Source organism: Odontomachus brunneus, unplaced genomic scaffold (genome assembly GCF_010583005.1).
Source record: "Odontomachus brunneus isolate Ranch 3 - 2012 unplaced genomic scaffold, Obru_v1 Obru_scaffold_092, whole genome shotgun sequence".
In the NCBI taxonomy this organism is placed as follows: domain Eukaryota; kingdom Metazoa; phylum Arthropoda; class Insecta; order Hymenoptera; family Formicidae; genus Odontomachus; species Odontomachus brunneus.
The window spans coordinates 1,375,265-1,390,971 of record NW_022639542.1 but is presented as its reverse complement, the minus strand read 5'-3'; the positions used below and the strand labels follow the sequence as shown (position 1 = coordinate 1,390,971).

Sequence of the window (15,707 nt, the reverse complement as noted above, 5' to 3'; positions counted from 1 at the left end):
AGCTCGAAGGAAGTTGGTGACTTTGGTTACCAATGGATTAGTTAGCGCTGCGCAAATAACGCAAGTATCGGCGTGTTCGCCGCCGAAATCTCTCCTCGTGTTTTCAGTTTCGTAGGTGGCTGCGCGCTACTTTCGCATTTCACACGATGAACGGATTTAGCGTGAATTATGGAGACGACGAGGTGAAGAGAGTGTTACACGACGGGTAAACAAGATTCTCGCGTCGCGCGCGCTGTATGCATCATATGTTCGTTTTATCTCAAAAATTTATATATCACATTTAATCAATACGCGTGAAAGATTTACACGATTCAAAATTTCACGAACTCGGGAGATATTTAATGGACTATGAAAAAGAGTGAATTATTTAATAGACTAGAGAGGAGAGGGGTATTGCCAGTATTACGGACCAGTTCCGACATGTACATTTCGACATGGCGATTCATAAAATACGACGTAACGTTATACGCGGTCGATCATAATTCCATGACCGGGGAAGGCGTTGCCATTCGCGATAATATGTCGTAATGAGAATGAATGGCAATACGCTTCCGCGTATTGCTCCTTAGGCGCGAATAAGTTCAAGATCGATTGAGCTCGTTGCTGGAATCCCTTCGAAGCGGCAAGTAATATGGAAACTTTGCTTTCGCCTTGCGTCTCGGTGGGGTGGTAAAGTTCCCGGAAAATGTTACGGTAGACAAGTTTTTATCTCTCTCGGAAAGTTGCGCCATAAGCAGCCGATCTCCATTCGTAGAATTCCTATTAAAAGGTGTTCCCGCCGAGCAAAAGTTAATATTTTCATGGGAGGACTTCGCGGCGGGCGCGGAATTCGCTAAATCAATTTTCAATTTACCGGCAGGCGATCTCCCCACCGTCGCGACCCCACCAGCGCTAGTTTACAAACAGATAATGAGCGTATTATCACGACGGAGCCGTACTTTACTCTCCCTCTCCTCTCCCCCCGTTAATTAGCGATAAAGGGAAACGGAAGAAAGAGAGAAAAACGAACAAGCACAGCGAGAGTCTAACGCGTCGACGGGGAGAAATATAGTAAACTATCAGTGAAAGCGAGAAAGAGAGAGATAGGGGAGGGAGAGAGAGAGAGAGAGAGAGAGAGAGAGACTCGGGAGCATCGTCGTGAAAAGCTTAAATATTAAGAACGGGCTCAGCAGCGGCCTTTATAAGATGCTTTCAAAAGAGACATCTTATCCCGTAAATACGATCGCTCTTACTCTCGCATTTTCCAAGACGCCCGGCACCGAACAAAACAATGTACCATTGTCCTCAAAGAGAGAGGGTTAATGCCGGCTAATTAACGAAACAGCGAGTATTCGATATATTCCAGCCGCGACATGATCTTTTTAGAGACGCGCGCGCGCGCGCGTATGTGCGGTTGCTACATGAAAGAGCTTTTTTCGTTGTCACGAAAATTAATTATTAGCTGCTAGCAGCTGTGAAAAATTTTCTTAGCCACGTCGGCCGGGCTTCTCACGCGATCAAAAGGGCTGCGAGGTACAAAGGATAATTAGTGAACTTCGATCGTTGGCAGATCGCGTTGTAACTGGACCCACGTCATACCTCATACGTGCTCGAGTCGTCGCCTTGAATTGCTTCAATTCGCCTGCTAATCGCTTGCAACAACAGATCTTCTTTTGTCGAAAATCTTCGTGGCGTAGTCTGTATCGATGCTCGAAGTACGTTTTCATTAACGCAAATATTTGCGTATTAACGCAAATAAATCTCACCGGCACACTTGTGTGTGTATGTGTGTGTGTACAATTTCTGGACTTTTAGTTGGACTAAAATCGGACTGTTCGATAATATCGATATTGTTTGCCATCGGTCGAATATGGGCGAGATGAGCTTTTTTTAGAGACACGTTGGACACTTTCTTTCATTATTATACTGACGTTTCGTGCGGGAAAGGTTTTAGATAAATATAAATCTTCCGAGCGCGAATTGCAAATAAAATTTCACATTTCGCAATATGAATTATTATTGTGCAGGGAAAATATATTTTTATATATTTATATGAAGTCGTGTCTCAGTTCATTTCGCTGTTTTTTCACTCGCATCGATCTGCCGCGCCTGATAAAATTCGTTTGCTCGGGAAAGAGTAGAAGAGCTTTTTGACGAAATGATATGTGTATGGCGCTCTCATTCAGTACATCTGCGAATAATTACATTGAAGAGGCATAATTATACCGAAGAGAACCAATCTTCCATTTATTCTTCGTGCTCATCCGCCGGTGCCGTCGCGTCGCGTCGCGTCGTACACTGTTTGTAATGTGGAGTACGACGTTCGCGACGACAGAAGTGCGAGAAACGCAGGCTACTGAAAGAGGATAATGATGTATACCGCTCTAATTAACGTCAGCGCTTTTAACTTCAACCGCAAACCGTGAGACGACTCGTTAGCGTTATTGGTTTTTTTCTCTTTTCGCCCAGCGACGTAATAACGATACGAAAGAGATATAAAAAAAGGAGGTCGTGTGGAAATGATATAAACGGGTAATGGGGCAAAACGAAACTCGGATGTCAAAGGCGAAACACGTGCTCTCGCTGTGTGATCCTCGAAATCGTTGTTTACTAGCGAAAATATACATGGAACTTTTGATTTAATTTCCACGTTATATACGATTACACCTCGTGCTCTTTGCTAAGAACTTATTTTTGCTGTCAATGTATGACATTTTCACGAAAATTTCATTTATCTATCTTTATTTTCAGGTGTAATGTGTTTCTCCGATTTTTTTGTCGTAATTAAACGAGGTTGACCCAAATCTTTGACCCCGCGCGGAAAACTCCGCGAGTAGTAATCCACTTTGAAAATTGTTCATTGTTTCATTATTGGATTCTTGTGTGCACAAGAAAAAGACATTCTTATTTGAAAAATATCTTTATTTTTGACGTTTTCTTTATCTTTAAATGAGATTAAATTTCTTAATCTTTAAATGAGATTAAATGGCGATAATTTGAGATAATTTGCTTGCACAAAAATATTTTTCATATGATAAAAAATATATTTCAACGCGAAAAATAATCTGTACTCTTTTTACTCAAAAATAATTTCCATTAATGGAAAACAAAAATATCAGATTAAAAATATGATTTTTTCAAATGTCGAGAGAACTATTATCATCAAAATAATTATATGTACTTCTTATGAAACATCTTATGAGACTATGTTCACACACAGATCAAATTATAACATTATTAAAATTCAAAAATTTTAAATTATCCTAATAAAATTATATATCGTTGCTAATATATGAAACAATGATTGTTAATTTAAGTATATTAATTTTAAGTAAGTTGGGGAACCTGAAACATAAATTTAAGAGAACCTCAATTCTTTAATCTAATATTTTATGCTTTCCATTAATTAAAGTTATTTTTGAATAATAAGAACACAGATTTTTCTTTGTTGAATTATATTAAATGTATTCTTGCAAGTAACTTAGCTCCTTTTGACACTATGTAATCTCATTTGAAGATTAACATGTCAAAAATGAAGATACTTTCCAGATAAGAATGTCCTTTTTATTGTATACTATTTTGGAAGGAGTAAACGCCGGTCATATGTTACCGATTTCGTAGACTTACCTTTACGAAGGATATTTATACGGTTCTCCTTCTTTCCCTCTCTGCTCTTCTAAATATTAATTGCAACGCCAAATAGGCACTATCGTAATATTTGATGTGTATGTATGTATGCATATATAGTATATATCTGTGAACCTTTTCCTTGCGCGCTTTAGTATCTCCATTACAAAGGATAGTAAATCTTGAGCGGACAATAGGTAACGACTATTCTCGTGCATTTTCTTCGGGAACTTCTTTTATTCCAGCAACAAAGGGATCGCGAGTAGTTATTGCATTCAAATTGCGCCTAGTCCGGGGAACGGCGACTCTTGACGCTGTGATCCCGCTAGTAACGTTTCTTCATTTTCCGAGCACAATGCACCTGGCGAGCTAGAAGACGCGCGACGGAGAACAGCGGGCGCGAGATCTGTTGCCGTTGCGAGAAATCGATCGACCGCGCCGTTCCGCACTTTCGTCTACCTCCGTTCCTGATTCCCGCCGCATTTATTGACTTAATTTTTCAACCCTGCCGGCTCGTTATCGAGCAAACTGCTGTTCCTCGGCGAGATAGAGAGAGAGAGAGAGAGGGGGGGGGAGAGAGAGAGCGTACGAGACGGTTGACGAGTCGGCATTAATCTTCGTTTCGATGAGTCTGCATTTATCTCATTTATCCCCGGGTCCTTTATCACCATCACCGGCAGCCTTTCCACCACCTGTCATTCTCAGCAACGAAATAAGTTCCGTGACGTCTCGCGGATGAACTCGTCGTCGGCTTAATCCCGCGAATGTCAGCGGAGCTTCGGCAGATGATCGACACTGTGCTCTGCTCTGGCGCACTCCTCTTATCGGCGATTCGCTCTACGTGGTGTTTAGCGGTTGGTGTTGCCCGCCGCAAGGTAGAGTCTGCCAACATTTGCGTAGCGGTGCGATCTCGCCACCGCCACCGTCGCCGCCTCCGCCGCCGTTTGACCCGTAGGCCGCAGTAGTTTACATCGCTGTCGAATCCGGCCGCGCGCGCTCGCCTGTATCTACTTCATCGACGTCAATAGGACTTATGTGAACGGTCGCGAGGTCGGCCAATGTTGTAACACAGCGTACATTGCCATACAGGCTCTTATTGTAAACTCTTTTATCAATTAAAGTGCCTGTGAGTCTTCTGATTGACTTATAAACACGTTCGGAGACACTTGGATCGATAAAAGAGAGCTCAGAATGAGGACCACAGAATCGACTGCGCGCTGCTGAAGAAATGAAGTCAGCATTAGTAAGAGAACGCAACAGGAAATAAGATGCTTTCCTTGTCTAATTTTCTAGTTAATGAGAAGAATGGAGGGAGAGAAGCAATCACACGATCAATGGCTGCGTTCAGCGGAGAAAGCTACTTCGCAACTGATGTTAAATTTGTGAATCCGATTGGCGTATGCTCTTAATCTTGCCCGAATCTAAGAGCATAGATCAGTCAGGTTCATGAATTTCTTACAACAGTTTCCTCTGCTGAACACGCAGCCAATGAGTCCTTCCTTTCTTTCGCCCTTTCTCTCTCTTGTTCCTCCTACATCGCCCCCTCCTAAATAGAGAGAGTACTTAAATAATAGGAAAAAGGGCTAATTCGAGTTCAAGCACAAGATTAATAGTGCTATGTACCAAATGGGTAAAACCTTCCTTGTGTTAGGAAATAGAGCAATATTTATTGAACATGAATACTCAATGTAAATAATCAAACGTTTCTGCTCAATCATGAACCCTCTGAAGTGATATAAAAACTCAAGGTTTACAAAACAAACGCATTACAAGTAAAAGAATTAATTAAAGACCTTAATAAAATGACATGAATGTTATTCGCAGTATTATAGCTGACAAGACCGTTACCCGACTAATATTAAGAAGTTCAAATTAATACTAAGAAGTAGCCGTCATAACTATAAAAAACCATAAAATAAAATAAAGATAGGTAAGATTAAAATATAATAAATAATTAAAACAGTCAATATAAATTACCTTTGTTGAGCTCGGTTAAAAGTGAAACGATCCTGTCAACGATAACATCGCCACGTCTAAGTAATAGAGATAATAACAGATCTATATACACGAGCATTAACATGCGGCGACGACTCGTGGAAGAGAAGGAAACAGAGTTTTATTTTCATAATAAGCCGCAGTAGCTGTTGCCCAAATATTCTGTGTCCTTTTGAGAGTTAAGTCCATGCTTTTGAAATTTAATGTAAATCATTTCTGATATCAGGCGTTTCAAGTAATAACGTTCCTCATGCAAAACTTTGGCTTGATCCCAATTGAAATCATGGTTTTTCCTCAAACGGTGTTCCTGTATGGCCGTTAACTCAACTGTAGAACTCCTTGATATTCTCCTATGCTCAGCAATGCGCGTAGAGAGTCTTCTACTAGTTTGACTAACATACGACGCCTCACAACTACTGCATTGCAATTTATAGACAACGTTATCATAGAAACCAGGAGGCAACCTGTCTTTATGCACACGAATCATTCCTGATAATTTATTAGTGCAAGAATAAGCAATATTTGTCAAATTATTTTTAAAAAGCTTTGCCAGTCTGTTCGAAACCACACCAAAAAACGGTATGGTAAAATATTTTTTATCATAATCAGAAGCTGTCAATGTTGTTATTGGTTTTTATTTTCTTTCTCTTAAGATAGAGTACTGTGCGAAAGAGAAAACATTCTATGCACAGTCTATTCTATGAGTCTACGACGCGCGCCCCATTACGTACGCCCCGTCGTTTCGGGGCGCGTTTCCCCCTCGAGCACTTTTCGTCTTCAGCTACTTTGTTACTTTCGCTCAATGTCCGTGCAAAATTTACGAGCGCGTGCACGCGGTCGGCCGGCAGGCCGCTCGAGCGATCGTTCCTTCGCGTGGATGTTCGCGAACGCGAAGATAAGAGCCGCCTATTACTTGCGAACGTAAGTTATTATTAATAATGACGAATGCACGTTGGATTAGACTGCGCAGTAAAGTGTTTCGTAGGGTGAGTTTGAGAAAGAGAAGAGAACACGCGCGAGAGTTATTTATCGTCCGACTTGATAGACACCGCCAATTAACACGCTCGGACCGCGCGAGTAGACGCGAGTAATACGCTAGAACGCGACGATGTACGATAAGATTCCGTTTGCAGTGCAGACAGACGCGCGTTGAAGGAGATTCTACAGAGAAGAGCGATGCGCCGCGGTTACATCCACACTAATGCAGCTTTAGAACCGCGTTAACGCTCCTTACTACTGCAGCGAAGGAGAATGTTAGGGACCATTGTGGCCGAAAGGATGCAGGAAAAGGACGAATATAACGGATTTCCTCTTTCAAAGGAAGATGAGCATTCTCGTTTGCATAGATATACATATGCATACATATATACATGCATGCACGCGCGTGTACGCGCGGCCTTATATACACGCGTGCACGTATAAGCCGCATAAACGCCTTCTGCTTTTATCTCTTGGTATGCCCGCTACAAAGGTGACTCCAGCACTAAGTGAGGAGCATTATCACTTGTATACCGCGAAATTCTGCGGTCGCGTATTACGATGACGCTGGTGAGAGAAGGTACAGAGAGAGAGAGAGAGAGAGAGAGAGGGAGGGAGAGAGAAAGGAGTTCGTATTATTTGCTGAAAATTTTATTTTATTGCATTTTTTAACTTTTATATTACCTGCGAGACGGAGAAATACACATCTCCGGCCGTTTCGAGACTGCTTTTGTAGTCGCTGAAGATTCCTCGAAGGATAAAAGAGGGCCTCTGGTTCTCAGACTGTCAGCACATGTACATATTTGCACGGTAAAAAAAAAGTATTTTATATTCAAAGTATTTTCAAAGTATAACCAAAGTATTTTATATTCATATTTAAAATCTGTGTAAGAATTTTTGTGTTAAATATTTAACATGCCCGTGCATTAACTTGACACTGGCATTGTATTGTTTGATCTGTCTTATGTCGAGTTTATATTGGCTACATTCCAAGTGTTAAAATAGCACAGTTAATATGTTAATGTGTGAATTCTTGGCGGCATATTTTATATGAAAAGCGTATAAATAAATTACCTGTTCATATATTTGCTCGTAACGAGAATTGAGATATGCGAATTACATTGAATTTAATATAATATTTTTTGCGGTGGACCATTCAGACGAGGATGTAGATAATTAAAATAGGTGACAGAATTGGACGTGTATCGGGACAGCGTGCAGACACAGACAGAGCACATGTCCGAATCCAATCGCGATACAAGCACTTGTCTCGTTGCGCCCGGTCCGACGCGTTAATTCCTAATCGGTTTTTTCGCCCGACCGCATGATAACTGTGAATCGTGCGGTTTCTGCCAGCTGTTAGACGACTTTGGAGGAGCCGAAGGATGTTGGGTCGGTGCCGTCAGCCAACGAGCTCTTGGTAATGCAGAAAGCGTGTCACTGCAACAAATCCGTACTCCGGGCATTACGTGTCCCTGGTAAGTGCGGCGGAGTGGTGCTTTCAAAGTGCTCGGGACTCCTTTAAGTTACCTGAACGATAAAGTTCTTTGGAAGTCAGCATCCTCGTCCTCGTGCCGTCGTGTCGGAAAGTATTTCTGAAATTTGAAAATACCGATGTCGAGGGGACTAAGGACAGCCCGTCCGCACGGTTGCCTCTTTACTGTATTAAAGCGCGATTACGTTCACGTATGATTGTGTTTTCCTGCATTCTGATTATTTAAAAAAGACTGTCTTTTACTTGCAAATCAAGTTTCCAGCGAGTTTACCAGCAGAGAAATTCTATTTTCTGGGAAAAATGTCAGCGTTATATTTAGTGGCGCGTTTTGCTTTTTACTTATTAGAATATATTTCTCAAAGAAATATAATACTATAGCGAAACAATTTGGTCGAATTTAGTGGAACATTTAACCAATTGAACGAGCAATAATTCATCTGTTGTGCACATGTTATGCGAAATGTAATTTTGTTGAGGTTTCCGAATACGAATTTTTAGTAACATGTATATGTATATTTAAGAGCAGTAGGTATATTGAACCTTAACGTTGACATACGATTATACAGTGATTTATAATGCGTGTATTTATGTTTGCCAATATATCGTATTCCTGATTATCATAGCAGAGAGAGAGGAGGGGGAGGGGGTAAGAGAGAGAGGATTTCGTGTGCTCATCGTTTGCACATATGTATGCATTTAGATAGGATTGAACGTCATTTTGGTGGGATCAATCGTCATCCCAGAGGGATTAAGCGACAACTCTGCAAGCCCGCGCTTCCACGTTGGATTAAATTTCCACGCTGCACAAATATGAGGACAATTAATCCGAAATACATGGCCGTCGTCTCGGATATCTCAACGGAGAGTGTTCAAAGTTCGTTTCTATTCGAAATCTGTCTGTTTGCCAACTGAAAATGATCATATGAACAACACGTTCCTCTTGCATATTTTACGTGTCAATCGATAAATTTCTCTCATCAACGGCTGGTTTTCTCTTCGCGTTTATTATTGTTTATTTTCTGTTTTTCGAAAAACAGGACAAATGATGTTTATCGACATTTGTGGCAACATCAGTAACGGTATCGGAATAACATTTTGTGATATATTTTTACTCACGAAAATCTAGCCGTCAATGCCGAGCGCTTCTGCCTTACGGAGAAGAAAATCCTTTTCTTTTCGACTAAAGGACAAGGGACAGGTTTAGGTGAAACATCTAGTAGCTCACACTACACTTGCAGGCGGACACTCGGAATCGGTCTCGCCACCCTCGGGAATGGAAATACACATAATTTCCTTGAAAAACCGGCTACCGATATCGAAGCCGACTTTCGCGCAAGGTCCCCGAAATTGCGAGATTCTATCTTGACACGAACGTATCTCGCGTCGGCGGCAACGGAGAAACGGTTTAAGTCGCACCTCCTTTCTCCCCGAGCGAATCCCGAACTCTTGGGGAAGCCAAGAAGAGCAGCCGGAGGATACTCTTAACGGAACAGTAAATTGCCTGGAAACTGCTGTACTATTTACGGACAACGTTTCCTTCCTCCTACAGACCTGTGCGACTCTGGTCGATCTCGAGGCCCACGATCTCCTCCGGCTCGTCGTTACGCGAGATCGAAACTATAAATTCCTAGAATTGCGGAAAAACTCGTATGTCTTGATCTTAGCAGATTTCGGGGCGCGATGGAAAATATTTTCGCTGCGGCTCGAACGCTTCCCTCGGAATCTCTTTCTCTCTCCCTCCCTCCCTCCCTCCCTCGCTTCTTCTCTCCCTCTCCACTCTTTTTCTCTCGAATCAGCAGATGTTCGTTTCCGACGATTCGGACCTGGATTCGCTCGGCGGAACCGGAAAACTGCTTTAGCTTATGCAAATCAACTCAACCGAAACGTGATCCGATTAGCGACTTAAACACTTGGCATACACCCCTCGCGAACCGTGGAGAGCCCGGATTAGCGGTCATTTAGAGTTTTTCGAATTCATGCGACGCATCGGTCGGTCAGTCGATTTTTCCTCCTTTTCTCCTCGCAAGGACACATGGCGCGACGACGGTTTGCATTACAGCAGCGGCACAACAACGCACTCTTCTTCCTCTCATTGTTGATACGACATTAATTAATTCCCTCGGCCTTTCATCCAATTTACAACGATTAATGTCCCATAATATTGGGACATTGACGTTATCCGCATATTGTTCGATGAAAATTAATCAGTCTGTTCATGATACCCGATCTAATTAATTCTCGCGTTATCGCTTTAAATATATGTATTGTATGCTGTATCACTTATGATACAGCATTTAATATTCCCGTGACTTCGATATAATGTATTCCAAGAGAATGCAATTAACGAATCAACAGAAACAGATGCGAATCGAAATTAAGCCGCTTCTTCGGTCGCTGCTCCTCAGACAAGTTCGGGAGTTCGTCAGTTTTCTGTCAAGACATTCTTCAATGTTTTTCAATTAGAACACGAAGAAAAAATATAAGAAGAAATATTCGGTTGTGTTAACGTGTGAAGTTCGGTTTTAATGAATGAATTAACGCGTTTTTATTGAAGGATTCAATAAAATTTCCATTTTTCTTTTTGCTCTTATGGCCCAAATTTGGTCCTGTAAAGCCAGAAATTGCATTTCTTTCAAAAACACGATAGTACGTTCGTTACAACTAAACATTCTAATATAATCTAATATAATATTCTAATATAAAAGCCAGACTATCCCGCGTTTAATCGGCTCGGGAAACTAATCTTTACTCCCGCGAAAACTTACCCTTGGATAACGCGCGAATATCATTCCGCTTTACGGTCGTTCAGACGCGACATCGAGGCGAGGCGAGGGGAGTTCTCTCAGATACGTCAAACACGTTCGTGTCGCGACGTTTATTTAGCGAAGTGCACCTTCTTCTTAACACTCACCTCTCCCCGGAGTCCTCTTTATCCTTGCTAGTGCCATCGTGTCTGATATAGCCGTATCCGCTTTTACTGTATAAAAGTATATACCAGACTCGCGCGCGATACCGCGCTACCTCGATGGAAGATCGTTGTTCGGCAATAGCCATTTTAGTTCCATCAGGACGCCTTGGATCAACGTCGTAGTCTCGCGGATAACGCCGCTCAAAAATGCGCGCAAAAGACGCCGCGGCACTTCGTAGGGATCTTTTTCCGTGTGAAAAGAAAAGTGTAAAATTTGTGATCAACTTTAGCGTGTGACGCCGCAAGTCGAGAAGTATCTTTTCTATGACATACAAGATACAGGAGATGATAGATGAGAAAACGCTCGTGTAGATTAGGTCAAACTGAGCACGAAATTCCTCTACATTTTGCAAACAACCACGTAAAATTTTGAGTTATTAAAGAAAATTGGCGAACGACCGCGCGTGATCATCCGTCAATTTTCTTTAATTGAAAAAAGAACATTCTTGTTTTGAAAATATCTTTATTTTTAAAATGTTAATATCTTCAAATAAGATTATATAGAGTTAAACGAAGATAAATCACTTGTACAAATTTCATATGATCTCCAACGAAGAAAACATCCTGCGTTCTTATTCAGAAATAATCATCACGTATAAAAAGCACAAAATATTAGATTAAGAATATTTTGAAAAAAGATGTCATTGTTATCAAAATAATCATATTGTACTTCTTATGAGACCGTGATAATATTCAAATAAAGTTATAACATTCTCGTAATGTGTGCAAGACTTTAAAATTCTTCTGACAAAATTATGTATCGTTGCTTATATATGAGTAAATTAGTTTTAAGTGAGTACTAATTTCCTTCTTCGTGTAATAATACCTCAAAATAGTACCTGATTGTTTGCAAAACTATAGGAGAAGCTTTTTGTTCAGTTTGATCTAATCTACATGTACACGAGCGTTTATCGAACTATTTCATCAGATACTCTGTATACATAATACGCTTACATGGTAGCCAACGTTAACGTGGAGCAGAATGTTCAGTCCACGTCTGTATAGTGGCCAGCTGTCGCGTTATATTGTCGCTAATTATTTCTCCAAATTGCTCTTCGTGCCACGTCGATCGAAACTTGGCAAATATCCCGTGCGTTCGCGTCCGGCTCCGGCGCGTTTTCCCCCGGTTTTCCTTCGTTAATATCTGCAATTTCAACGGACTTCCTTGGCTGCTCTCTCGTCTAAGTGACGGCTGGTAATTCCACGAAAGTTCTTGCCGTGTCCGATAAAAGGGGGAAATAAAATTCCGCACCTCTCACTTGTAACTCCTGATAGCTATTTCCTCCTTCCGGGGCGAAATGAAGGCGGATCCGCGGGAACACAATACGAAAAATCCTTTCGCCGGAGCGCGGGGCGGTTGAAAATCCGCGCGATTGCCGTAGGAATTTACATCGAAGCCCGCCGCGTTCGCAGGTGCGCGGAATAAATGTCCCGCAGGAGGTCAAAGTATGTTAATTTGCATCGCGAATTCGCAATGTCGAGCCATTCCGTGACGGTCATGCGCGCGCGCGCATGTCGAATCTATAATATCGTGATAATTTTACTATTTAATTTCGAGCTCTATTTTCGTAAGGTAAATTTCCGTGGCTCTTTTAGACACGACTGGCTACGTGAAGGGCGCAGCAGCTGTGTTTCACGATTGAATTCTTTCATATTTTTGCGTGAGTAATTGTCAGCGTGCTTCTCTCGGTGTGCTTGCAGAAAATGCGAGAGCAGTCAAGTCTTCGTCAAGGACCACCACACGCACTGCATAGACACTTGCCGTCCCGTCACTATGTGCGGCGAGGTAGTCGTCCCGGAGGACCATCTAGACGTAAGTAATTACCCGATAAGTTTTCCGGGTCGAGTTAAATTGTGCAATAAATATCGGAGCCAGTCAAAGGAGCGGATCGAATTGGCTGGCCGTATTTCGTGCATCGCCGAGGCGGTCGTAGAATCGGCAATTCGGTTGCACGGTCGTTGCCGCCGTCGATCAGTCAAAAATACACGATCGTATTTCATGCAGGCGAATGCGGAGAACCAACAATAAATATGCCATTCCTTTAATTAATCGCGCTTCGAGATCGTGTTTATTCTGGTGGAGCTTCAAACACGACGTTTGTTAGTCCACGGCTGTATTAATCGATAAATTATGGAACGAGATGGCTGAAATTGGGGGAAAAAGTTTGCCAGAACGAAAGTCGACAAAACGACGGAGTGCGCGCACCCCTTCTGGGACACATCGTACATTTTATTATCCCTCTCCGCGTACACCGCCCCCGTACGTCCATTAACTGTGTGACTGCTAAACTAAATTTAGAGAAATATTCTATCTGCTGCGTGAATTATTACGCGACCGTAAAGTTAACTAAGCTGATATAATATGTAGTCTGAAATTTTCACGCTACACGCTCCGACGTTAAACTCCCGGAATAAAATCGTAGGTTAATGCAGAACGAAGCGCCGCTATTTGTATCCGACAATTTCCGTTCGGCATAATTGCCGCGATCATGTGTATCAGTCAATTTACAACGAGAGATGATTTTCAAAAATATATGTAGATGTTATGTACTTTCCGTTAAATGTGTTCGGATAAAGTCGGGTAAAAAGCGACCTAAGAACCACTTTAAATAGCGATAATTCGACGTTCCACGTCGATAACTCATTTTAATAATATTACGCGTGGAATGCTAAAAACAACACTTGTGATTTTGACAAATCGATGTGTTTTGCATTTAATTTGAGCGTTTGGACCTGCATAGCTCATTTTCTGTCACTTTGTATGTAGCTTTTCACTGAATTACTGCGTTGTTCGATCTTCGATAAAAAGGATATAAAATTCTAGCATATCAAAAATTGAACGTCGTCATTATTCGTGGTTTAACATGTAAATACGTAATATGACATAATTACGATGTCAAACGTTACTCTGTAAAACGTTACTCTGCAATTATTACTCTGTATTATTTTCGTCGTTCGATATAAAGACGTTAAAGTCGCTCATAATTACCTCCGAGATATCTCGCTTGCCTAAATTTATAATATAAAATCTATACAAGATAAAAGTATAATACTCAAGCACGTGCCTAAACTTGAACATTCTTATTACTTTGTTTTTAAATAGGAATATTTAAACTTTTAACATAAAAAAAATATATATACAAAGTATCCCAGAACAATCTTCGCTTTCGTGGAGAGACAGCACGGATTAAGGTGAATATAAAAATCCTACACCATTTTGCGATATTCGCAATAATTATCAAGATATTAATTAAAGGAGATTTATAGCTGATCACGCAAGATATGGTAGATAAGCTATGTCTACATTCTTTCTAATAACTTTGTAGATTTTTAGTTATTAATTAGATAATATTAATATATTATCGCGGACCAATCTTTTTTAATTAATAACTAAACATCCACTTGGTTATCTGCAAAATAATAGACTTCAGTTTGACCTAATAATAATGTAATGACAAGCACACGGGAGCAAACGTCACTATCATAGCTCATCCCTGTATCACGCGTGAATATCATTCCCCAATCTTCTTTGATTAGCTGAAAATTTCATATGGTTGTTCGAAAGTAGAAGAATTTTGTGTTTAGTTTGATGACTTCAATCTGTACATCGCGGCTGCATAACCAATTGTCGGAGACACCTTGTATATACATATTCTGTCGCTGAAAATTTAAATACTCGTATTTCGAGACCAAAGCAATAAGAATGTCCGGGACTAGGTGTTCGGAAATTGGTACTTTTACCGTAATTGTCGAAAAAACTGCAATAACGTATCCGCGATTAATGATAGCAGTGAATCGGCAAATTGCCGCGATTCAATCGCGTGTAATCGCCCGCGTGTTTCTATGCAGCAAATATTGCGCAAGCAATTAATCGCAAACTCTCTCGTGAGAAAAAAAAACACGCGAAATAAAACGTGGCCGAAAATTCGTCAGAAAATTCCACCTAAAATTCCGCGGGAGAGAGGGAGAGCGTGCGAACGCGACAGATGGCACGATCTTTATGTTTTCGCGCGGAACACACGCGCATCCATTGGCATGAGAGGCTGCGATAACCTCATTGACGCTTCAACTTGATCGATTACCGAGGATCGCGTCGAGGAGGAGTGCTTTGACGACGGTGGACTGGAAACGAGAGGCGCTAATTGATGAACGGCCCTGAGAGGCGAATTGGTGTCGGATAACTTATTAGAGGACGAAGCACGAGGGGTAGGAAGAGACGTCGTCGACCTCTCTCGTCGACGGAGGCATTCGCTGACACTGTAAAATTATTTACCCCATCCGAGAGGTGTCCGGAACGGTAATGCGATTCCGGCCCGGTTCGTCGACGTTAACGTTTCCGGATACTTCGTTGTCTCACAAGATGCGATCTTCTTTGCAGTAATTCGTGTGTCTAACGCTCGTTACGAGGAGTCGTCCGTGTCACTTTATCGTGTCGGTGAAAATTCCCGACGTGACATTTCTTTGCCGTTCACCAATAATTGGCCGTAGTTGTGCAAGAATATTCAACTAACGTGAAGTACGCTTTGAGAAGAATGAGAACAAAAATTCGATAAAGATTTAGAAAAAGTAGACAGCATATTGTGAGGTTACTCACAATTGTTCAAGAAGTCAATTGTTCAAGCACAGTCAATTTTCTCTTTATAGGATATTCATTGAACAAGTTTT

General features: G+C 41.4%; 1 protein-coding gene across 1 annotated transcript in view; it reads left to right on the top strand.

The window, feature by feature from the left end:
* LOC116848299 (leishmanolysin-like peptidase) overlaps positions 1-15,707 on the top strand; it is a 95,826-nt gene that overhangs the window by 64,743 nt on the left and 15,376 nt on the right. The window contains exon 4 of the mRNA XM_032824220.1: positions 12,744-12,855. Within this exon, the coding sequence (XP_032680111.1) occupies positions 12,744-12,855 (112 nt within the window). The remainder of the gene's footprint in view (positions 1-12,743; positions 12,856-15,707) is intronic.